This window comes from Cucurbita pepo, chromosome 4 (genome assembly GCF_057944985.1).
Source record: "Cucurbita pepo subsp. pepo isolate OVF chromosome 4, ASM5794498v1, whole genome shotgun sequence".
NCBI classification, from domain to species: Eukaryota; Viridiplantae; Streptophyta; class Magnoliopsida; order Cucurbitales; family Cucurbitaceae; genus Cucurbita; species Cucurbita pepo.
The window spans coordinates 12,166,367-12,191,156 of NC_141801.1; the positions used below are offsets into that span (position 1 = coordinate 12,166,367).

The 24,790-nt window shown below is 34.3% G+C and overlaps 6 protein-coding genes across 8 annotated transcripts; 5 read left to right on the top strand and 1 right to left on the bottom strand.

Moving 5' to 3' along the window:
* The first annotated feature begins 595 nt into the window (after positions 1–595).
* On the top strand, positions 596–1,287 carry LOC111793612 (uncharacterized). Its single transcript, XM_023675572.2, has one exon. It carries the CDS (start codon positions 764–766, stop codon positions 968–970), a length of 207 nt encoding a protein of 68 aa, XP_023531340.1. The 5' UTR covers positions 596–763; the 3' UTR covers positions 971–1,287.
* A 1,843-nt stretch (positions 1,288–3,130) lies between these two features.
* Positions 3,131–6,542, top strand: LOC111793306 (nucleolar/coiled-body phosphoprotein). Of its 2 annotated transcripts, none has more exons than XM_023675139.2 (7): positions 3,131–3,446; positions 3,695–3,759; positions 3,902–3,933; positions 4,079–4,695; positions 5,573–5,662; positions 5,757–5,818; positions 6,142–6,542. In XM_023675139.2, the coding sequence occupies exons 1-7, from the start codon at positions 3,204–3,206 to the stop codon at positions 6,245–6,247; spliced, it is 1,215 nt and encodes a 404-aa protein (XP_023530907.2). In that variant the 5' UTR covers positions 3,131–3,203; the 3' UTR covers positions 6,248–6,542. The 2 variants fall into 2 exon arrangements, with proteins under 2 accessions (XP_023530907.2, XP_023530908.2); XM_023675140.2 differs by having other exon boundaries at positions 4,082–4,695.
* A 693-nt stretch (positions 6,543–7,235) lies between these two features.
* On the top strand, positions 7,236–9,621 carry LOC111793307 (large ribosomal subunit protein uL30y). The gene is made up of 6 exons (XM_023675141.2): positions 7,236–7,394; positions 7,714–7,999; positions 8,092–8,149; positions 8,805–8,884; positions 8,974–9,076; positions 9,204–9,621. Exons 2-6 carry the CDS (start codon positions 7,716–7,718, stop codon positions 9,417–9,419), a joined length of 741 nt encoding a protein of 246 aa, XP_023530909.1. The 5' UTR covers positions 7,236–7,394; positions 7,714–7,715; the 3' UTR covers positions 9,420–9,621.
* A 5,058-nt stretch (positions 9,622–14,679) lies between these two features.
* LOC111794065 (plant intracellular Ras-group-related LRR protein 6) lies at positions 14,680–17,391 on the top strand. Its single transcript, XM_087123608.1, has 4 exons — positions 14,680–14,793; positions 14,830–15,051; positions 15,291–15,460; positions 16,487–17,391. The coding sequence occupies exons 2-4, from the start codon at positions 14,839–14,841 to the stop codon at positions 17,163–17,165; spliced, it is 1,062 nt and encodes a 353-aa protein (XP_086979734.1). The 5' UTR covers positions 14,680–14,793; positions 14,830–14,838; the 3' UTR covers positions 17,166–17,391.
* A 1,575-nt stretch (positions 17,392–18,966) lies between these two features.
* On the bottom strand, positions 18,967–19,729 carry LOC111794066 (uncharacterized). The gene has a single exon (XM_023676186.2). The coding sequence runs from the start codon at positions 19,626–19,628 to the stop codon at positions 19,095–19,097; it is 534 nt and encodes a 177-aa protein (XP_023531954.2). The 5' UTR covers positions 19,629–19,729; the 3' UTR covers positions 18,967–19,094.
* Positions 19,730–20,163: 434 nt separating this feature from the next.
* On the top strand, positions 20,164–24,375 carry LOC111792151 (Nucleotide/sugar transporter family protein). 2 transcript variants are annotated; one of them, XM_023673486.2, is made up of 7 exons: positions 20,164–20,585; positions 21,046–21,197; positions 21,317–21,525; positions 21,598–21,691; positions 22,434–22,600; positions 22,688–22,858; positions 23,867–24,375. In XM_023673486.2, the coding sequence occupies exons 1-7, from the start codon at positions 20,513–20,515 to the stop codon at positions 24,135–24,137; spliced, it is 1,137 nt and encodes a 378-aa protein (XP_023529254.2). In that variant the 5' UTR covers positions 20,164–20,512; the 3' UTR covers positions 24,138–24,375. The 2 variants fall into 2 exon arrangements, with proteins under 2 accessions (XP_023529254.2, XP_086979042.1); XM_087122916.1 differs by lacking the exon at positions 21,046–21,197.
* The last annotated feature ends 415 nt before the right edge of the window (positions 24,376–24,790 follow it).

Genomic DNA, 24,790 nt, shown 5'->3' on the forward strand with positions numbered 1-24,790 from the left:
TTGTTCGTATATGACATTACCACCTAATATTTACTTATAAATAATATTAAAAATATTATTAAATCTCGTGTTTAAATAATAATTTAATCAGTGAAATTATTAAATCTCATTAAATAATCATGAAACATAGGATAAATAGCGAGATGCTCATCTACAATACTTTATAATTAGGAAATAATTGAAATTATTAGTCTATAAATTAGACTAATCGGAGATAATTGCCATGTTTTTTTTTTTGTTTGTTTATATTTACGGTAAAATGATTATTGTTTATATTTATTTTAAACGTTAACAAAATTATTGTATTTTTATGTTTCATTATAAATAAATGATGAAAATTTGAAGTTAGGATTTATCAGTATTTAAGTTAAAACCTAATGTAATAAATTAATTTAAACTCAATTAATTAAATTAATTACTTTTTAATATTTGTATTTTATTTATGTGTGAAAATTAGTTATATAAATAATTGGAATTCGTCAAGGAAAGTTAAATTCAATGATATTTTGTATTATTTGACCTTAATTTTGAAATTTTAAAAAGATTTAAAACCTGAGAAATATCAATCACTCACGAACGCGAACTCTCTATCTATATAAACACCGGTTTCCATCTCTCTGCTCTTAGAAAGTGCTCATCGCGTTGCGCACAATCTTTACCTTTTCTCTTCTCTCTCTTCCCACTTTCCGATTTCCCCTGACATCGCTCAGCCGCGGAACCTCATTCCGTCGCTGCAGAAGGAACACACGGAGACCGGTAAAGAATGTGGCTCGCATGCGTATGGGAAGAGAAAGAGCAAGAGCTCGGAAGACAACAAGCGCCAGGAACTTGCCCTTTCTGTCGAGGCAAAGTGTACGCTATTGACGTCGAAAGACAATGGAAGCTCTGTTGCCTCCCTCTCTGCCTCAAGATCAAGAGGAAATATCTCTGTACTCTCTGCTCTCGCCGCCTCGAATTGTGCCACTGGTAGTTCATTCTCGAATAAAAAGTTAGGTCTCGTATCACTTCGAACTGTTCGATTTATCGATTCGTCGTTCTCATTTGAATCGATGCTCGTAATTTGTGTTCCTGTTCTTCCGTGATGTGTTTGATTGAGTTTTGGTGAAACGGATCAGTATCGCGATTTGGATCTGACTCGAATTAGATGCACCTAATAGTTGTTTTTTGCTTTTTGTACAGTATCGAAAAAACTGTAGTTAGAGGAAAACCTCTCTTCGGCATCTGCAAGTGTTTTTCCCCCCTTCTTATTTCGTTTAATTATATTATTTGAAATCCTTCTGTTTCTTAGTTCTTCGATGATTTTATGCTTCAATATGCAATTACATGACATTTTATGCGATTGATTTTCATTTTTGTTCTGATTTGGTCGCTGGAATATTATAGAATATTCAGATTTAGCTTTCAAGAGTATATGCAACAAAAAAAGAAAAGAAAAATAGAACGTTTTGCTAGAAATTCCTAAAATTATGGCATTAGGATCAATTAACCTTCAAAACTGTACTTATGGATATAGCTTATTTTTTCGTCGGCAGTTATCATATTTCTTCGATCATCGGCCTTGTGAAATGCTTGAAGTATACAAATTGTATTTATGACATTTTGTTTGTGACGTTTTATTACATTTTATATACATGCCTTTTTTTAGATTCTCCAAAAGTGTTTTGATTTTGTTTCCATTTGTGTAGTCTTGAAACCTCCTCTACTTATTTTTATGACATATTTAAAAAATAATTATATCCATTTTGTTTGACTTTTTTATTATTTAGAAAAATCACAATATAACATTAATGATATGATATAATATCTCAAAATACAAGAAAAGAAGAAAAATGTAAAGGCATATCAAATCAAACTTTTAAGAGAGTTTAATGGATGGAAATATATTTCAAATGAAAAATAAAATAAAGTTCTAATTAAGACATTTAGGTAAGATTTCATTTGATATTGTATCGGCAAAAATTAATTAACTATGTTATCCCACAAGGATTTTGGTCAGAGATAATTAAATAAAAAAAATAAATAAAGAAAGAAATATTGGATTTGGGTACATCAACATTTAATTTGACCAAAACATTTAAACACATTTTCTTTGTTGAACATATGGTTTTTTAAGGGTCAATTGTTTTGCCTAACTAACTAAATAAATATATATTATATAATGATAAGGGTATAGATAGATGTGTTTAAATTAATGAAAATAATTTTCAATATTATTGAGAATATTTATATCGTACTATTTATTGCTTGGCACACGCAAATATTTCTATCAACATTAAACAAAATAATAATAATATTATTGAATTTTTTCAGTCTCAGAGCCAATTGGAAACCGATCCAGAGTACACTATGTCAAATCGGGTCATTTCTTTCTTTATTATTATTTTTATTTTTCACTATTTAATGAAAAGTTAAAACCATCCATTAGAGCTTAAAAAAAAATTACTTAGTGGCTCAATTACAAAAATTTTATAGTTAAATGTATTTTACTTCGAGCAATCTTATGTTGAATCGCCTTCTGTAAATTTGTTGAGATTGTCGAGATCATCCGATATAAAAATTCAAATTTTAAATCACCGCTAAAATTAATTAACACAATGATGACGAAACTGCAGAAAATCTATCGAGACAACAATTAGGAATAATGTTTGTTGGTTGTAAAAAAAAAAAAGTTAATTGCCCATCACTTCATTTAAACTTTAATAATTGCTTTTGTTTATATTTTGCAATGGGAATTTATGTTTTTTTTTAATTAAATTAACAAATATAAAGAAATTAAGAAATTAGAAATAAACTTGGCATATATACATACAATTCTATTAAATTTATTCTAACTTTATTCGATATTCACGATTCTTTTAAGTTTATTATTTTTATCGATCTTGAAACGAGATCGAGACAATGACCATACTTCATCACGACATTCATATTAAACTCGTTTTTCTTCATTGGTCAAAATCAAGAAGTGGAAAACCATGCTTCTTGCAAGTTCTCGTCCTAAGATACTTTCGGTTAGCACAATTATTGTTAGTTAATTTCATTAAAAGAGTTTTATATAAATTTTAATTTTTTTAAAAAATAATAAAATATAAAATTGAAAGTATATTTTTATAATTTTGACTGTCAAACAAAAGTCAAAATAACAGAAAGCCCTTGTTCATAAACCCTAGCGGGGAAGCAGCAGACTTCTTCAATGCGACGAGCGTATGACCCGAACCCTAACCACCTCTGTAAGTCCTTCTCTTCTCGCATTCAAACCTCGTCAAGTTCTTCTCTCACGCCACACCACGAAGAAAGCAAACGACATTGAAGCCCCCATGTCTGCCATTAAAGCCGTATCTCTAGACCCAGAGCAGAGGACTCTTCTTCTTCACGCCGTGTCCCTCTTTTTGCAGCGCAATGGCTTCTCCAAAACGCTCAAAAAGTTTCGTTCCGAAGCGCAGATTGAGGTCAGTACTTCGAACTCTGGTTCTTCGCGGTTTCACAAGTCAAACTTTTTGGTTGCGGTGGTTAATATTAGTTTTATTCATTTGCTGCTCATTATGGCGTTCAATCGATTGTCTTTACAGAATGCGTTATTCATGGACCTTCTCGTCCAAAACGCTTGTTTTGTTCAAGTTTAATCCTATTTTCATGTTTTTATCGAACAAGGTTATCTATGTTGAAACAATTCCCTTTTCTGTTGCTATTCGTGCAGAAGGATTTTTCAAAGGATTTGTCGCTCAGTCTCGAAGAAATGTGCCATATGCATTTAAAGAAATGGTAGGACTAGAGATTATCTTGATTCTTGTCTGTTAAACTCAAAAGAAAAGTGACCATTTCTTATGTATTGATTTCTTTTGCCCGAATCTTATTTGATCTAGATATGAATTCATTCATCTAACTTAAAATTTATAATATGCAGTACTCAAGCCATTGCTACACCAAACAAACCAGGTATTCTCATATTGTCCACGATCTTTTAATTTATTTGTTCTTGTAGTTTAGGAAACTTAGCTACAATTATTTTTAAAAATTTGTAATACGACATGAAATGATTGATTTTCATTGTGCATCTCTTCTTGGCTGGATTTGATCTTAGTAGATGAAGAAACGGTGAAGGAGGGTTTGGATGATAGGGCTCCTGAAGCACAAGAGGAGCCCACAAAGAAGTCCAAGGATAAAAAGAAAATTAAGAAGGCAGTTGCCGAAACTCATGTTGATATTGCAGAAAATGAGAAATCCGATTCTGTCCAAGAAGAGGCTCGAAAGAAATCTAAGGATAAAAAGAAAAAGAAAAACAAAGAGAATGTTGCTACTGTTGAAGAAAATGTTGTCAAGTCCAAAAAAAAGAAGAAAAAGGATGGTCGACTTCTAAGTGATGAAAATTCAAACCAGCTCATGACTAGATGTTCAGAGGAAACTTTGAATGAAAGTGATGGTATCAAGACACCACATGAAGAACACAATGACAAGTCGAAGAAAAGGAAAAGGTTGGCTTCTGAAGATCTTGACAGTCATACCGTAGATCAGAACGAAACTGAAGATATCAAACGTAGAAAATTAGAAGGTTCAGAAGGATGTAATGATGGTGTACAGTCTACAAAGGTCAATACAAGCAATGAGCTTTCGCAGCAGACGAATGAGTATGTTGAAAAAACTGCAGAGAAAACTTCTTCAAAGAAAGCTCTGAAGAAACATTCAAATGGCTCGGCAGAGGTATGTGTATATTGGCATCAAGTAGAGGTCAAATTTCTTTATCTGCAATAATCTTTTGGCATTGTAATATGTAGAAGACTCAAGTGTTCTGTCTTTAATCCTTTCGATATTTAACTAGACATAGGGCCTCCAAAGATGTGAAAAACATAATAACTTAACTCCATGAGCATGCCAAATATCCCTATGAGATCCCACATCGGTTGGAGAGGGGAACAAAGCATTCTTTATAAGAATATGGAAACCTCTCCCTAACAGACGCGTTTTTAAACCTTGAAAGGAAAGCCTAAAGAGGACAATATCTGTTAGTGGTGGGCTTGAACTGTTACAAATGGTATCAAAGCCAGACACCGGGCGGTGTGCTAGTGAGGACGTTGGGCCCCCAAGGGGGGTGGATTTTGAGATCTCACATCGATTGGAGAGGGGAACGAAACGTTCCTTATAAGGGTGTGGGAATCTCTCCCTAACAGACACGTTTTAAAACCTCGAGGGGAAGCCCTTGAAGGGAAAGCCTAAAGAAGACTTTATGCTAGCGGTGGACTTAGGCTATTACAATCCCACATATCCCACATATAGCTGCTCTTGTGCTTCTAAATGTCTTCTCTCCTTGAGTGGTGCCTATTTTGTATTTGCCTATGGCAAGCATTTTCTTATTCTAGTAGCAATTTGAAAAAAGAAGGAAGTTGACTTGGTAATGGAATATCAATTTTTAATATTCACGTATGATATGAAGAAGATTTAGTTAATACCCATCGAATTCCACAATTGTATTTGTTGCTAAAGATCAGTGAACATGAGGTAGTGGGATCCTTTAAATTTTAATCCTTATCACTTGCACTTGATACAAGATCGACTGTGCTGAAAGATTGTATAATTGCAGCCAAAGACCATTAATGCATTTCAAAGGGTGAAAGTAGATGCTGTGACATTTTCTGACGACAAACTAGCAGATAATTCTTATTGGGCGAAGGTGGGATTTGCTATATTATTGGCTTCTTGCCGCAATGCAGCTTGCTTTCAGTAGGATCTTTTGTTTCTCATTTCTAATCTATCATATTGGGCAGGGTGGGGCAGAAACTGGGTATGGTGCAAAAGCTCAAGAAGTTCTCGGGCAGGTTAAAGGAAGGTATTTTTCCCTGACCCTTTTCTCTCTTAGCTTTTACTTAGTTCTAGCTTATAGTTTGTCTATGGTGTTTGGTAACTGCTGCTGATGTCCTAAAAGTTTGGATGTTAAATATTTTAACTAAGAATGGTCAAATGGGGGGGGAGGGGGGAGGTAGACGCGTTTTAAAAACCTTGAGGGGAAGTCCGAAAGGAAAAGCCCAAAGAGGACAATATCTGCTAGCGGTGAGCTTGGGTCGTTACATTTACCGTTCGTTATTGGGTTAATACATTTTGTTGACTAAAATTTCCTCAATACTTCTTGGTTCAAATTTATGCATTTCTCAGGGATTTTCGACACGAAAAGACCAAGAAGAAGCGTGGATCATATCGAGGTGGAGTTATTGATCTGCAATCTCACTCAGTAAAGTTCAATTATTCCGATGATGATTGATCATCATATTAATGGATTCAGATTATGGTTCTTCACCTCTTTTTATCAATCATGAAGGAGGGAAGTTTCCATTTAATGAAAAAAATAGTTGTATGTTGCATAGAAACTGGAAAGGATTGATTGATGTTCTATAGAACATTATTTTTGGAAGGAATCCACCCAAAAGTTGGGCTATTGCCTTCACCGATCTTGAACTTACTATTGTTATATTTTGTAGGTCTCCAAATGCTCTGTAGTTTACATAATATATTTTTCATAATATATTCATTACATAATATAACTTATTATTGTTCTATTTTCTAGTCTCCAAATGCTCTATAGAGCAAAATTCTAGATGGACATTTGGTTTTCGAGGTTTGGGATTGATGTTATTTGGTCTCTAAACTTTGGCCTATTGGCTTACGAGTCGGAGAAGCACATTCAAATCTTAGATAATATTAAGACCCCATTTTTTTATTACTAAGAATTTTTTTAATTTATTTATCGAGTTATTAAATAATATCAACATATATCTCATCTGCACACACGAAAGAGTTAAGATTATTTAAAACAATAGAATTTTCATTTTTTTTTATTAACACACATATAATCTTTACTACAAAAACCAATTTTATACTCATAATTAAAATATCAAATTAAAATTTTTTATTAACTAACTTATACCATCTCTTAGAATTAGTTTGAAAAGACTTGGATCTTTTTAAATTAATCTATAAATACCGTTATTTATTTATTTATTTATGTTTTGAAAAATCTTTTAAAGACAACAAATAATTGTCGGAAATTAACATTTTTGAGAAGAAATTTAATAAAGATATATATTTACACCAATATAAAATTTTACGGTTTAAATTAATATATTATTTAATTTAGAATTTGATAGAAAGTTTAAAAATATAAATTGATTTTTTTTTTAAATTATTACAAAACCCTTAATATATATTTTTTTAAACAGATTTCATGTAGGTTAAAACGCTTAAAACTTATGGCGACGGCGGGGATTGAATTTAAGTAGCGTAGGCGAATGTGGACCGTCGATTATCCAGAGCTTGAAACAGAGGAACCTTACAAAACCCTAAAGCCTTCTCATTCTATGCCCTAAGAGCTCCGCAGCCGCGATCCCAACGTAGGAACTTCTGGAACACAAGTATGCTACTCTCTCTTCTTCCTTCTTCCTTCTCATCTCGTTTTCGCTATTGTTTCTCGTTGTTTATTGTTCTATAGAATGTACTCCAGTTTTCCTAGCTTTCGTAAGTTATGTATTTCATGATTTCTTAGCATCTGTAGTAATCGCTAGGGTGATAAATGGGGAATGTAATGCGTTTCTTCTTACTTGAAGAATGAGTGCGGTGTTTTTTTGATATCTTGTTGTTATTTTTTTTTTTTTTGTTTTGTATTTGAGTTGGAAGTGTTAGGGTTTCGATCTTACTGTATTTTCTTTCTCTTTGCTGCACTACCGGTTACAGATATGAGTAGCGAAGGAGTCAAGGGAGGCCCGGTTGTTCCGGAGTCCGTGTTGAAGAAGCGAAAGAGGAACGAGGAATGGGCTCTGGCTGAGAAGAAAGGTCTAGAGGCTGCGAAGAAGAAGAATGCTGAGAACCGGAAGTTGATCTTTAACAGGGCTAAACTCTATGCAAAGGAGTATGATGAGCAGCAGAAAGAGTTGGTTCGCTTGAAGCGCGAGGCTAGACTCAAGGGAGGATTTTACGTAGATCCTGAGGCCAAACTTCTGTTTATCATCAGGATCCGAGGGTGAGTGATTTGGTTCGGAAGACCTTTTTTGATTACTTGCTTGAATCCTGTTGTATCTATCTTTATTTTATGTATTGTTTTTGGATTTTCAGTATCAATGCTATTGACCCCAAGACCAAGAAGATTCTTCAGCTTCTGCGTTTGAGACAGGTAACGAGTTTATCCATTGATGTCATCTCACACAAAAAGGGTTTGCAGACATTGTCTTCATATATATTCCTTTTGCAATTGGTTGTTTCTATCTTTTGCATGGACTGTTTTTATACAATCTATGAAATTGGATTAACTAATAACCTGCAGAGTTGATTTAACCTATGCCCCGACCACTTTCCCTGTCTGAGGTAGTTGAATGTTTCTGAGTTAGGCGAGTAATTTTAGTAGGTATACGAGTATGAAAGAACAATAGGTTTCTTTGCCTTTTTGCCATTTAATAACTGGTTGAAACTGATATTTGTTTCCATTATGAGTCATTGTTCTGTTATGGAATTCTTTTAGGTATTGTACTTCTCGAATGATTGTCTAAATCTTAACTGGTGAAGAAGATTGTGCTATTTCATGATGTTTTGAGTGCTGGCAATTATATTCACCCGTTCCGTTGGCTTGTTACGTAATGGTTTGCATGTGTGTTTTTTTACTTTCAGCTTACTCTGTGTGTATCATATCAATGCATTGTTTAAACATTTTGATGTTGAATCTAGTTTGTTATTGTTGTTTTATTTTGTTTCTTCCAATGCACCTAGGAATGTTTATCTCGCATCTATTTTGCTTTGTTTTGTACCTCACTCCTTGCTTACCAACCCTGCAGATTTTCAATGGTGTCTTTTTGAAAGTGAACAAGGCAACATTGAACATGTTGCACAGAGTGGAGCCTTATGTCACTTATGGGTATGCTTCACTTGGATTTCTTCTGTTTCTTCTTTTGATTATCTGAAGTTCATGATTAACTCATTGTTTTCCTGAACTGATACTTTCAGCTATCCAAATTTGAAGAGCGTGAAAGAACTGATTTACAAGAGAGGCTTTGGAAAACTCAACAAGCGAAGAACTCCGTTGACTGACAACTCCATCATCGAGCAGGTTTGTTGCTGTTGCTCGGAGGAATTCTCTATATTAAGTTCTATGAAAGTATAGCAGTTTGAAGTACCAATTGTTATTCACAACGTTCCATCCTTTATAACTGGTGTTGGGTGTTTTGTTTGTTCAGGCTCTTGGCAAGTTCGGAATTATTTGTGCAGAAGACCTCATCCACGAGATTTTGACAGTGGGACCCCATTTCAAGGAGGCCAACAATTTCCTCTGGCCATTCAAACTGAAAGCTCCCCTTGGTGGTTTGAAGAAGAAGAGAAATCATTATGTTGAAGGAGGTGACGCTGGAAACCGTGAAAACTACATCAATGAACTCATCAGAAGGATGAATTAAGATACTTTTGAGTTTGTTCGTGAGTTTCTGCTGGGCGCTGGGAAAATAGTTCCAATAGGTCTGTCATTTGAAGTTTCGTTTTTGGAATCTCAGAATGTCTTGATATTTCATTAGTGTACTTCTATGTTCGGAATTTTTATCTTTGAGAATGATTTAAATTTTGGTTATATTAATCAGAGATTTTTCTAAATTTTCAGTTCTACCCGTTTCTAGTTGATGCCTGTAGTTTCATGTTCTTGATTTGCACTCTGTTTACCTTTTTCCGGGCTGAGATTTTCACTTCCCTTCTATCGTGAGGTGTCTACACGTCTTTTGTAGTTTGTAATGTATTGATATGCGAGAGGGTAAATTATGGCTGTTGCAATTCATTCTTGATACTTGAGATATGTGAGAATGAAGCCTAATGGTGAGAGGGTAAATGAAGCCTAATGGTGAGAGGGTAAATGAAGCCTAGTGATTTCTTTTATAGTTTGTTTTTAGAATGCATTGGGGAGGTTTTCACACAAATGTTTCTTTCTCTTTTCCAATTACGTGGGATCTCGGATCTCACAATCCACCCTTTAGGGTCTAGCTTTCTTGCTCGGATCTCACAATCCACCCTTTAAGGTCTAGTTTTCTTGCTGGCATACCGTTTTGTGTCCACCCCATAGTTCAAATCCAGTGTTAGCAAATATGGTTGTCTTTGCACTTTTTCTTAAGGTTTTTAATACATGCCACAAGCCCACCGCTAGAGAGGCTTCTCTTTTGTTCTTCTCCCTAATTAATGTGAGATCTCACATGAAAAACGTAGTCAAACATCTTGACATGTTTCAGTGATGAAACTTCACAAAGTTCGATACAAGATTTTGAATATATAGTTAAATTAGTTGAACTATGTTTACGTTGATATATATCTTTTCAAATTAAATAATACTAGAGTAAAATTACCTATCACACATTGGTCTAATCATGTCGAATAAATTCTCTGCAATTAAAGTTTTCGTGATTTTCCACAAAGTTGATAGACGTCAATTTAATTAGAATTAGAGAAATGAATCATACTTTACAAGCCAACTCTACCAACCATTGAAATTAAACGGCCCGTAATAATTAGAATTAGATGGTTGACCTTTTTGGTATAATAATTAGCACCATAATTATCATTATCCTTGACTAATCAAATAAATTTCACGTCAAATGATATATTTGTTTGAAAAATATGGTTGTTAATTATGCATTAATAAAACCCTATTTTCCTTGATTGGAAGCCGTCCAATCTTAAGTCAGTTTAATTTTAAAGTGTACATAACTACGTGCCTAAATCTCTATGCACCACTCATTATTATTATTATTATTATTTATAAAAAAAAAAAACGTTTTTCATTTATCCTTTTTTATTTAGAAATAAATGTGAAAAGGGTGAAGTAAGGTAGGCATCAAAATTTCCAAAATATAATTTAAATAGATTATATATATTTTTTAATTTGTATATAATGGGGAACCAAGCTGTATAAATAAGAGTGAAAAAAAATATATAATTATTTTTTCTTACCAAATTTAAGCTTTTTTCCCAACAAAAAGTGCCATTTAAATAATATATAAATCCACGTGTTTTTTTACTTCTTTTTTTAATTTATATTTTTAGTTCCGTATTTATCTACAACCTGTTTTCTAACGTTTATCGTTTCTTATGTTTTATTTTTATTTTTATTTTTTCAAATAAGATAATATGACAGCATTTAGTAATTAATTCCTGTTTTGTTATTGAAAAAAAAACATAAATATATTTAGCTAACCATCTCAAGTTTTTAAAACACAGGGAGAAATTTTTTTTGTTCCCCTCTACGTACTATTGTTCATACTCACATGTTTCTCAGAAAAATTCTCAAAACGTTACTCAACATATAACTACTTCAAACAAAGTACGTTAAACTTGGAGCTCTTATGATTGAGTCATCGAAAAGTAAGATGCACCATGTTGGTATAAGTAATAACTTCGATTCTTTTAAAGTTTTTATCATTTTTTCTATGATCACTCTTATTTGAAAATGGTATCGATTCATTCATGTATTTATGGTTTATTGAAACGTCATTCAATAATTTAAATTAAAAAAAAAAAACAAACTTTAAATGTCATTCAACATTTAAAAAGAAAAAGAAAAAGGAAAATTGTTTTGTATTTTTGTTTATTGTCAAATTCAAAAGTTATTTAAATAAAAAGACAACATAATTATTATTTTTTAAATATTTTATTTAGCAAGTAGGTGAAATATATTTTCAATGGAATTTATTAGTCCTTTTAAAAAAATTAAAAATAAAATTGTTTAATTGTCTCAACATTCTTGGAATATTCATTTATGTATTTCAACTAATGGATAACATTTACTTTAGAAGGCTAAATTAATAAAAATAAATAAAAAACAAAAACCTTAAATCTTTCTGTCTTAAAAATATTTTTTATTTTTTAAATTTTCAATAATATCCTTAAATTTTTAAACTTTGTTTTAAATATATCCTTAAAATTAAAAAGAAATAATTAATATTATATTTAAAAAATATTCACAAAATAGTATTAATATCCTTTATCTTTATAAAAAAAAAAGTCAAAATAAATTATTGAATTATTATAGTGACGAAAAACATCTATCCCGCTTCATAAATTATTTTCAAATTTTTTTAATAGTAAAAATATTTTTGAAGTTTTTTAATAAAATTAAAGGTGTCAATAAAATTTTTGAGAACAGAAAAATATTTTTGAGAGTTGAGGGACATTTTTTTTATTTTTTACAAATATTTCTTCAAAACTCACCGAAATGTATATTTTATTTTTTATTTTTAAAATTTTGAAGAATATTTTTATTAATTTAGAAATTAACCATAACTCAAAATACTTGGAAAAAAAAAAATCATGGATAAAGGTTAAAATAGTAAAATAGCTATTGAATTCTTAAAAATAATTATTTTGATTATTGGTATATTATTTTTCTATCTAATTTAAATATATTCTTGTAACATATTAACATAAATATTGAATTTAATCGAAAATCAAAATACCAAAAAAAAAAAAAATAATAATAAAATTTGGAAAATAAATGTTGGCCCTCCCCCTTCGGTATCGTGAGGGCCATATTTGAATTTCATTAAAATAAAATAAAAAAGAATTGAATGGACTTTTTCGTCAAATCACAGGTTTGTTAAACGGTTGATGATACTGTGGGCGGGCGAATCTGATCTTTTTCCATTTTTTTATTATTTATTATTATTTTTTAATTATTTAATTTTTATTTTCCATTGTTTTATTTACAAGAACATGAGCATTTGACTTTAAAAATATTCCTTTTCATCAAAACCTCAAAAAATTTAAAACAATTTTCTTAAATTATTTTTGTTTGTACTATGAGTTTGTCACTCCATTTTTTACCCTTCAACTTTAAAAAAATTTCGTTAATACCCTTCGACTTTTTACCACTAGTACTATATTTTAACATCCTTAACTTTTATAAAAAATTGAAAGTTCATTAGTATTTTAAGATTTGTGTTTATTTCACTTCTCGATCATTAGTTCAAGTGGGTTAAGAACGTACATCATAAATTACAAATTACAAATTATCTTTCAAATCAGAAAATGACTTATTACGACTGAAATTCAACATTTTGAACGTTTAAGTTTCAAATATATGAATTAACGTATTTTTTAAAAGAAAAAAAATAATATTTTAATTATAAATTGTTCAATTTTGAAGATTTTTTTTTTTTTTTTTTTTTTTTTTTTTTTGGTATGTTGAAACGAATAATAGAAGACAAATATATTAAATTAATAAATAAATAATATTGTTTAAAATTGAAAGTGGACAATAAATAATTAATAGCATGAACATTATAGTAAGAAAATAGAGTAATTTGAAGCTCACTCCACGTAATATTACACGAAATTATCATAAAATAAAGAGAGAACAAATTGACCAATTTAATTATAAAATAAATAAATAAATAAATATAATATAATATATAAAAGCTTGGTTGGAGCTTATCCATGTGCTTAGAACCGTACCTATTGTACCAATTTTAATAAAATACTAATTAGTTACACCAAATTCTTTTTTTTTTTTTTTTTTTTTTTTTTTTCAATTCAAATGGTTGACTCTCCATGTAATTCAATAATTATGCATTTTAATTACCAAATTTCCCGTTAATTTCGACTATATTATATTATATTACTTCGTTCGATTTTTTTTTAATTTCAATCTATATCGAATTTTGTCACATGTGTCCTTCTGGTTGTTGTGTTCGGTGAGTTTGAGTACTGCTTATAATTAAGATATAATATTAAAAAATAAAAAGAATTGTCATTCGAGATTAGAGGTATGATGAGACGGGTTGCTTATAAGAATGGATGACATTGTCTATCTTGACTTTTATGTTTGAATTGAAACAAATATTTTGTTGTGAAAACTTGTCTGGATTAGGGTGGAAATTCTCTTATCTTTTAAAAATATATTTCTTTATTTTAATATTAATAGTCCTACATCAAGATAATACATGAGTAATTTAAAAAAAAAAAAAAATTAATGATTAAATTATAAATGTATTATAAATTTCATGATTAAATTTATAAAATTTGTTCACCAGAAAACGAATATTTGTGAGTTCCAAAATATTATTTGTAATAGTGTGGAAACCTGTAACGGGTCAAAATAGACAATTTTGTGCTAGCGATGATCTCAAAGGAGTGCATTATGAGATGGTATGAGATTGTTACAATAGTATTAGAGCCAAACACAGGGCGATGTGCCACTGAAGACATAGGGCTCCAATGAGATCTCACATCGGTGGGAGAGGAGAACAAAACATAAGCTGATAATGATAAGTAACAGGTCAAATCGATGGTCTTGCTCGGTTACTGAAACAAAAATTAGAAGAAATATAATTATAATTTGTCTAATTTTGTAAAGAAACATAATATTATAAAAGGAATAAAAAAGTGAATGATTTGTTTTCCCATAAATATGAGTGAGAATTAAAAATTTGAAAATTAAAAATTAAAAATTAAAAAGAGAAATTAGGAAGGACAAAAGGGTTGACTTTGTCAAGTTGGCTAGTAAGAAACGCCATTCCATTATTCTATTCCAAATAAAATTAAAACATTTAAAAAAAAAAATATTTTAATCTCAAAATTAAAAAATTAGTGAGATATTCGAAACTAAAATAAATAAATAAATAAATAAATAAATAAATAAATAAATAAATAATAATAACAGAACCGTCAGTCATCGACGAAACGTCAGTCACGTACTTAACTTCCCTCCTCCGTACGTCCTTCCTTCTTTATAAATTCTCATCTTCTTCACTGCAAAACCAAACCAAAAACCAAACCCAAAAAAAACCGATTTTTTCTTCTCTCGATCTGTCTCAGATTCAAAAAAAAAAAAAAAAACCGAGGATGATGTACGAACCAGGGCACCATTTTCAGGCCCAGAAGAAGCCGCAGCAGCTAAACAGATGGCGCTCATCCAAGAACAATAGCGAACACTGCGATGAAGCTCTGCCAATGGTGGATTTGGATTTGAGTGGCTTATCTCTTGAATCTCTCCCCAATCCAACCCTCAATCTCGCTTCCATTTCCCATCTCGATCTCTCTAACAACAATCTTCAGGTAAATGGATTCTATTTCATTCAGGAAATGATCATGAGTTTATTTATAGGAACAACATGAACTCAAACACATGATCTTCGTTTCAATACCTATCCTTATCCTTATCCCTCTTATTTAGTCAATACTTCCATTTATTTCTTTTTGACTTTGGTGCCGTTGTCGATGTCTTATCGCTTGTCTCGACTTCATTTTGATGTAATATTCGTTGATTTTTAATATTAGGGTTTTTGGTTTTGAAGGTAATTCCTGAATCGTTGACGGCTCGGTTGTTGAATTTGGTGTCGTTTGATGTGCATTCGAATCAACTTAAGTCTCTTCCGAATTCTATTGGGTGTCTCTCGAAACTCAAGATTCTTAATGTCTCTGGTAACCTCATCGTTTCTCTACCTTCCACGATCGAAAATTGCAGGTAACTTTCGTGTCTCGAGATTCATATATAAACAGCTTCTCATCATTTATGTATAATTTATCAGAAAATAAAAATATAAAAAAAAAAAAAAGAAAAAGAAATAAATAGACGAGGTTATGAATATGGTATATTGTTTTCCTAATTAATGGATTTTCTGTTTTGTTATCTGACACATCACATCAATAACCCAAAACAGATTTTGTTTTTCTCTTACAATTACTTTTTTGCCCTTCTTTTTTAAAAATATTTAATTTTTTTTCTTTCCTTTTATAATATTTTATTATATTTTAAGAATTTAGCTTCATTTGATTAAACAATAATATATTTTTTAATATCGAAAATTACATATATATTTTTAAAAAAAATTGAGCAAAAAAAAAATTATATTTAAGCTTTAAATTCATGGCGTGAGATCAGAAGCGTATGCCAGCAAGTAAATTAATTAAGTTTCTTATTCCAATTATTAAAAAGAAAATTGGAATTTTTTTTATACAATAAAATTAAAAATTAATTAACAGACAGATCAAACAAAAATCTCTAATGATTTATATAATTTATCATTAATTAATAATTGATTACTTGCCAAAGATAATCACCCTTTTTTTAAAAAACTATTTTTCTACAATAAATATTAAATAATTTAAATATAATAACTTTATTAAAAAATACGAACTAAAATTTAAAGAAGATAAAGGAAATTTGTCAATGCTTATTTTCTATGGATTTGAATTTAGTAGCGGTGGACGCGGAGAAGAAATCACATTTAATGCTTATTTTTTATTTATTAAAAGCGACAAAGACTATAGACTTTAAAATAATAATTAAATAAATAAATAATTCTTTGTTTTCATTTATTACGCAACTTTTCCAACGTGATACTTTATAATAATTATTAATAATAAATTCATTATTTTATAAATTTAAATCACTGCCTTTTATTTTTTTCAGAAAATATTATTCAAAATGATGATTTAGTTGAAATTCTTGGAATTTTAAGTAAAGCATGCCACGTGTACATGATGACAGGTCATTGGAAGAGTTGCATGCCAACTTCAACCAGCTTACTAGGCTTCCAGACACCATAGGCTTTGAGTTGACCAATCTCAAGAAGTTAGCAGTCAACTCTAACAAGCTTGATTTCCTCCCCCACTCGCTCTCCCATTTGACCTCCCTTCGCGTGCTTGACACGCACCTCAACTGCCTCCGGTCACTCCCTGACGACCTGGAGAATCTCATCAACCTCCAAGTCTTGAACGTAAGCCAAAACTTCCAATACCTCCAAGCCCTCCCCTACTCCATTGGGCTCCTCATCTCCTTGGTCGAGCTCGACGTTAGCTACAACAAGATCACCTCCCTCCCAGACTCCATTGGCTGCCTCAAGAATCTCAAGAAGCTCAATGTTGAAGGCAACCCTCTAGCATCGCCCCCGCCCGAGGTGATCGAGCAAGGGTTAGACGCGGTGAGGATGTACTTGAGCGACAAGATGAATGGAGTGCATAAAGGGTCGCATAAGAAGAGGTCATGGGTGGGGAAATTGGTAAAGTATGGAACTTTCAACAGCAGAGGGAATGGGGTGAGCCGAGAGGAGAAAGAGGGGTTCATCATGCCAGAGTATCGATCCATCGACGGCCTGGCGTCACCGAGATACATGGGAATGTTCTCGCCACGCCGTCTGTTCTCGCCCCGGCATACTTTCTCGAAGTGAGAAAGCTAAGAGTTGGTATAATATTTGTGTTATAGTTACAGATGATAGCAAAAATAGGGTTGGAGGTAGGAAGGTTGAATGGGTAATGTAAATGTAAAAGACAATGGTAGGAAAAGATGTAAGCTGTTTGTTCCTTTTTGCCAACAATTGTGTTGTCTGCTCTGCTTCATAGGATTAACGTATGAAGTATTGTTTTAAAATGAGAATGTTTTGAATGTTTGGGATATTAAGGATGTTGTTTAAGGTGGAATGCTGGTAAGTTACTGACATAAAATATGAAAACCAAGCCCCCTGGCCTACAATCAGGTCAAATATTCAAATTTTCACTCAAGTCGATATCCAATGCAAGAGCTGAAAACGCAAACTCGAACACTATAAACACACACAACTCTATGATACGAGCAAATAATGGAATTCAACATGATTCATTCAAACTTTGAGCTGAATCAAAACATATGCACAGACACTCTGTTAAGAGAAATTCAAAATGCAGCAACCCTCACATTGCTACAATCTAAAAGACATGAGAAATTGATTCATAATACAAAAAGTGGTACAAAAATCGGTCCAATGTGATTGTCTTACTTGAACAGGATCTATTATATAGGTTGTACTATCGTGTCTTTGAGTTCTAAAAAGGTCGGGGACGGGGACGGGGACGAGGACGAGACATCACACTCCCAAATCCTAAACAGGGTTTACAAAAAGGTTCTTTATGCAGGGCTTTACATGATCTAATAACATACATTGTCACTTGAAATCAAAGAAGAGGTCATTATATGGATGAGATATCACTTATACAACATATATCCAAATTATGCATTAATCCAGTAGAGATTTCATGTCATTCCTGATTAATCAATACTATTGAATGAAGAATAAAGCTTCAACCAGTGTATTGTTGAAAAGAATTTGCTTACCCTTCATATCTGACAAAGGTATTTGGGATTCCTTAACTACAAGATCAAGCTATCAAATTCCAAGAAGAAGCAACATGGACTATCAGATAAAGAATCATTAGCTCAATTATTTTGCAAAAAGTTTGATTCATATGAGCTTTAAAAGGGCATTTGAAAAATCTTATAAAGGAGACGAGAACATGAAGAAATATAACTCTATCACAAGTTAAACAAGCTGAGGAAACTGAAGAGATACAACCGAACAATGTTGTAACAGTCCAAGCCCACCGCTAGCAAATATTGTTCTCTTTGGGCTTTCCCTTTCGGGCTTCCCCTCTCAAAGTTTTGAAATGGTATGCTAGGGAGAGGCTTCCACACCCTTATAAAGAATGTTTCGTTCCCCTCTCCAACCGATGTGGGATCTCACAAATGTTGTCTTAGCTTAGCACTAAATCAGTCATATGCATAGAAAAAGCTATAACAAAAGCCGTAGAAATGAAATTATAAACCACCAGCAAGCAATTGAACACCATGAATTCAGCATAGGAGAATAGGAAAGCTCAGTGTCACGGTCATGCTCGTCCAATGCCCATGCCACACCGAACCCCTTATGTTCTCTCATGTTGTATTGCTTTACTATTGTATTTTCTATTTGTATGACTGTTCCGTGAAATCATGTCTAGGCCTGCTTGAGACGATTTAGGTCTGGCAAGCCTTGAAGCGGAGACATGATTTCGTCGAACGGTCGTACAAACAGAAAATACAATGGTGTGGCATGGGCATGCAGCCACGGGCAACACGCCCTGGATGAGCATGACTGTGACACACAGGCACATCAAGGCAAATAAACAAGAACCATAGAAATGATGCAGACAGCATTTAGATCTTAAATAAGAAGCATATAACAAAAGCAGCCTAGTAGTTCATTAACAATGTCAAAATGTGTAACATCGCATAAGTTCCTCCATTACTCGAGACAAAAGGGAACTCAAACTAGATTAAAGTAGATCCTAAATTTCTCTACCATGTATCAACGAAGGTATGCGGGGATCTTAATACGAATGAACAGCATACTCATAACATACGCAATAACAACAGAAGAAATCCCAGCAGATGCATACGAAACCTTGACGCTTTTGGCGCGATTCCGATCAAGAGCAAGGTCCATGAGCACAATTCCGAGTCCACCCAGTACGAACATGAACCCAGAAGAGAGTCCCTCGATGATGTACTGCCCATTGACGCGACCCGGAAGAAAAACCACGGGTCGGACGGATCCAGTCGTCGGGTCCTGGGTGGATCCGATGCCAGGAGGCTCAACGATGACATCGTAGACGAAGCCAGAGATGACCATGAAGTAAGTGAGAAGGACAAGGGCGTAGACGGTCATCGGAGAGGGGAGGGTCAAGGTCGGAAGCTTGAGACGGAGGCGCGGCGGACGGAGGAAGGAAAATGGGAGAATACGAAGGATGTGGAAAATGGGGTCGATGGAGGAGAACGAAGCATCTGCCGATGCGGCCGCGGGGGAAGTGATCTGACTGGAGGATTCCGATTTGGGAGGCATTTTTCCGGCTGGAATCAATTCGAAGATCCTCCCGATGTGAAATTTGACGAACTGTGAGTTGGGATCTATCTCTTCAATCGCAAAGGTGCAAGATTGTGTAGAAATTTAACTCTTGTTTTTCATAATTACGAAAATGGCACCCTCGTAAAATAAATTTGACAATTAACCCCTTAAAAAAGCCAAATTACAAAAATCGCCCTAGTAGTAGTTTTGAAGTTTTCAATTCAAATTAATGGAACAATAATGCTTTTCTATTAAAAAATTAGTAAATTTTGAGTAACGTCCTACATTAGTACTATACCAAAACTCGGGTTATTACAAATTGATTGAAGTAAAGGTAAAAAGAAGAAAAAAGATCAATTTTTTAGCTCAACGGTTAACATTTCAAATGATAATTAGTACGTTTATCAAAGCTATTACTCGTTGGATTAAATTTTTGATGTAATTTTATTGGTTGGGTTGAAAATAATTTCAAGTAAAAAAAAGTAAAATTGGATCTTTAAGCATAAATTCAGAGGAAAAAGGATTTTAAAGGGGGAAGAACAAGTGGGGCTGTCAAGAATTTGTCCGCCAATTGCGAAAGTGAAGGAAGGAAGGAAGGAAGGCGCGTGGATTTCTCCGTCTCTCTCAGACAACTGTTTCCATTTTCCGCCATTAACGCTCTTCTCTTCTCTCTCTTTCTCTTTCACTCACTCACTCACTTCACTGGTTAACCCTCCTTTTCCCATTTTCTGCTTTTGGGTTATTTGTTTCCAATCATGTTTTGTCCGTACACCCATTTCAACTCCATTTTAAACCCATTTATCGCTTAGCCGAATCCCATTACACGCCTCCTTACAGCCGCCACTGAGAGCGATTATCAGCGGCTATTGGGTCTTTCCGTGATGTTCAAATTCTTGTTTAAAAAGGATGTTCGCAAGATTCTCAAGCGCAAGGATAGCGATGCCGGCCAAAGGGGTACTTTCTTTCTCTTTTTTTGTTTGAATTTGGGTGTTTTTGCGGATTTCCCCTTGCATTTCAGATGGTTGTTCTAATGCTTCTCTTGTAGAATCCATAAACCCACCTACCCATGAAGGGCTTTGTGAGTTTGGTACTCGTAGCTAATCAGATCTGGTCGTTTGATATCCATTTTGTTTCTTGAGTAGCCGCTAAGTTAGGGTCTATTTCTCTGTTTTTTTATCTGTAGTGATTATTGTGGAAGTATTATAAATGGTTACCCTCAATGAAATTGCATGTTGTATATGCCAAGACAATGAGTATCCATTTTAAGATCATCACATTGTTTTGTTTTCTCCATTTAGTATTGTTTTGGTAGATTACTTTGTCTTAGAATGGTTCATACAAACATTAGTATAGTATGAGATGAAATTAGAAATCTATACCAATCATGAAAACTTGGACAAATTTGTAACATCAGGAAAATCGTTGGAGGATTTGCGAGGATCGTTATTTAGCAAATTTCGATCGCCCGAAGGTGCCAAACGTCAGCAGCAACGTTCTTGTGGTCCTGCTGTTGCTCTTACCTTCAATTTCTTTGTTGCAGTTAGTATTATCTTCATGAATAAATTGGTTGGTATTTCGATGTCTATCTACTGTCGTTCATTGGATTGGGTTGGATTGGATTGGATTGGATTGTCGTGTTTGCAGCTGGTAACGCTTGTGGCGTTTTTCTTTGTCTGTGTCTTCAGGTGCTTAAAACTGTTGGCTTTACATTTCCTATATTTCTCAGTTTCATTCACTATTTCATCAGCTGGATATTGATGGCTATTTTCAACTTTTTCGCTATCCTTCCTGCATCTCCGCTATCGAAGACGACTCGTTCGTCGACTTTGCTTACTCTTGGTTTAGTTATGTCGCTATCTACGGGGCTTGCGAACGTGAGCTTGAAGTATAATAGGTGAGAGTCAACAATCCTGTTGTCCTTGATATGTTTGTTTAGTGACATTCTGAATGCTAATATCAACTTCAGTGTGGGGTTTTATCAGATGGCAAAGATTGCTGTAACTCCATCCATTGTATTGGCAGAGTTTATATTATATGGAAAGAAAGTTTCTTTCTTCAAGGTAAATGAAGCCCTTTATATACTGAATTTTTTGTATACTCCCTCAAAAGACTTTTCTATTACAAATCATGGTTTGGACGATGTGGTTAATGATATGTATTGTGAGATCCCACATCGGTTGAAAAGGGGAACGAAACATTGCTTATGACGGCGTGAAAACCTCTTCCTATCCAACGCGTTTTAAAGCCTTAAGGGGAAGCCCGGAAGGGAAAGCCCAAAGAGGACAATATCTGCTAGCGGTGAACTTAGGTTGTTACAAATAGTATCAAAGCTAGTCACTGGGTAGTGTTTCCAATGAGGACACTGGACCTCAAAGGGGGGTGGACTGTGAGATCTCACATCGGTTGGAGAGGGGAACGAAGGATTGCTTATGAGGGTGTGGAAACCTCTCTCTAGCAAATGTGTTTTAAAACCTTGAGGGGAAGCCCAGAAGGGAAAACCCAAAGAGGACAATATCCGCTAGAGATGGACTTGGGCTGTTACAAATAGTATCAGAGCCAGACAAAGACGCAGGGCCCCCAAGGGGGGTGGATTGTGAGATCCCACATCGGTTAGAGAGGGGAAGAAACATTGCTTATGAGGGTGTAGAAACCTCTCCCTACCAAACACGTTTTAAAACTTTGAGGGAAAGCCCAAAGAGGACAATATCCACTAGCAGGGGACTTGGGCTGTTACATGAATTGATATACCATTACCATTAGCCTTTACTTCTGGATTCTGATAAATCTTCTCTGTTCATCAAGGTCCTAGCGCTTGTCGTGGTGTCTGTTGGTGTCGCTGTGGCTACGGTGACTGATCTGCAGTTCGATCTCTTCGGTGCTTGTATTGCATTGGCATGGATCATTCCTAGCGCGGTTAATAAGATTCTTTGGTCCAGTCTGCAACAGCAGGAGAACTGGACAGCCATGGCGTATGTTCTACATTTTATCATTCATGTTTTCACTTTTTCATGTTACATTACTAGGGATTGAATCTGAACTTTGAAATATCCTCATAGGTTGATGTGGAAGACAACACCTATTACATTGTGTGGTTTTATTGCTTTAATACCTTTCTTAGACCCGCCTGGTGTTCTAACTTTCAACTGGAGCTTCAATAATACAATGGCTATTCTGCTGTCAGCAATTCTAGGGTTCTTGCTTCAGTGGTCTGGTGCCTTGGCACTCGGGTATGTGAAATCTCTGTTGTTCTTCAATCAACACACTTGTTCTTGATATATTTAACACTTTTTCAAGCGTTGTTTCCCTTTGATTAGTTAATGCTACAACTCTTCATGTGATGCTGAGATCTCACGTCAGTCGGAGAGGGGAATGAAACATTTCTTGTAAGAGTGTGGAAACCTCTCCCTAGTAAACGTGTTTTAAAATCATGATGCTGATGGCGATACGTTATAGGCCAAAGCAGACACTATTTGTTAGCGGTGGGTTTGGGCTGTTACAAATGATATAAGAGACAGCGAGGACGCTGGGCCCCTAAGGGGGGTGGATTGTGAGATCTCATGTCGATTAGAGAGGGGAACAAAGCATTCCTTAAAATGGGGTGGAAACCTCTTCCTAGCATATGCGTTTTAAAACCTGGAGGGTAAACCTAGAAGGGAAAGCCCAAAGAGGACAATATCTGCCAGCGGTAGGCTTGGGCTATTACAAATGATATCAGAGGCAAACACCGAACGGCGTCGCCGGCCCCCAAGAGGGGTAGATTGTGAGATCCTACATTGATGGGAGAGGGGAACGAAACATAACTTACAAGGGTTTGGAAACCTCTCCCTAGCAAACGCGTTTCAAAACTTTGAGGGGAAGCCCAGAAGGGAAAGTTCAAAAAAGACAATATGTGCTAGCGGTGGGTTTGAGCTGTTACAAATGGTATCAGAGCCAGACACTGGGCGGTGTGCCAACGAGGACGCTGGGCCCCCAAAGGGGGTGGATTGTGAGATCCCACATCGGTTGGAGAGGGGAATGAAACATTCTTTATAAGGGTGAGGAAACCTCTTCCTAGCGGACACATTTTGAAGGGAAGTCAAGAAGGGAAAGTCCAAAGAGGACAATATCTGCTAGTGGTGGGGTTAGACTGTTACATTATCCTAAGGCGAACCCAATCTATCCAACGTACTAGTATGAACTTGTTAAGGTATACATGATCTACTTCTATTAATCTTTTAGTTTCACGAAATCTACAGGGCTACCTCTGCTGTCAGCCACGTCGTACTCGGGCAGTTTAAAACCTGTGTCATCCTTCTCGGAAACTACTATCTCTTCAACGCCGATCCAGGCAAAACCAGTATATGTGGCGCGTTCACAGCTATAATTGGCATGTCAGTTTATACCTACCTGAACTTGAGACAGCAACAATCCAAAACATCAAAACAAGCCTCCTCTTTCCCAAAATCTAAACTTAGCAAAGAAAATGGAAGCACTCATGATGAGAAGTTAGGGGAGGAGTCTGTTTGAGGTAGGAGATGATACTCGCAGGCGTTACATCGATTCGTTTTTAGCTAACTCATCCATTTTTCTGCAGTTAGTGATAGGGATAGGGGATATATGCATGTTCATACGAGTAGACTCTTTGATTTTTAGCGATTTTTCTGCTTCATAATCTTTCATTCTCTTGCAAATTTTTGTTTTCCTGATATGTAGAGTTGTCAAACTATTAACAATACATTGTAGAAATGAAATATACATTGAAGAAGCCATTGGTTTTTGTTTCTTGGCTCTGTTTTTCAGTTCATACGACAGTAGCCTCGTACTCTGGTAATGATTAGAGGTGTCTAATTGTCGATTCCGGGGTGTTTTTTTAGACAGTTTTGCTATGAAAAACCAGTGGGATTGAGCCGAACGAGCTGAATCGACTCGGGTTCGTTCTAATTGGTTTTGAGACGTAAAGTTGTAGGCAATGTGGAAAGAAAATTTGTAAGGGAAGGGAGCATTTCATTTGGTCTTTAGAGGCTTTTGAAGCACATGGTGGGTGTCGGCGTTGAGGCTGACAGAAAGTCTTTGCAAGTTTTTTAAAAAGGAAAGGAGATGCCTTGCCTTGTTTCTTGTAGACTCGAAAACAAAGAGATTTTCCTTTTATTTTTCCGTGCAAAACTCCATCACGTGCACGG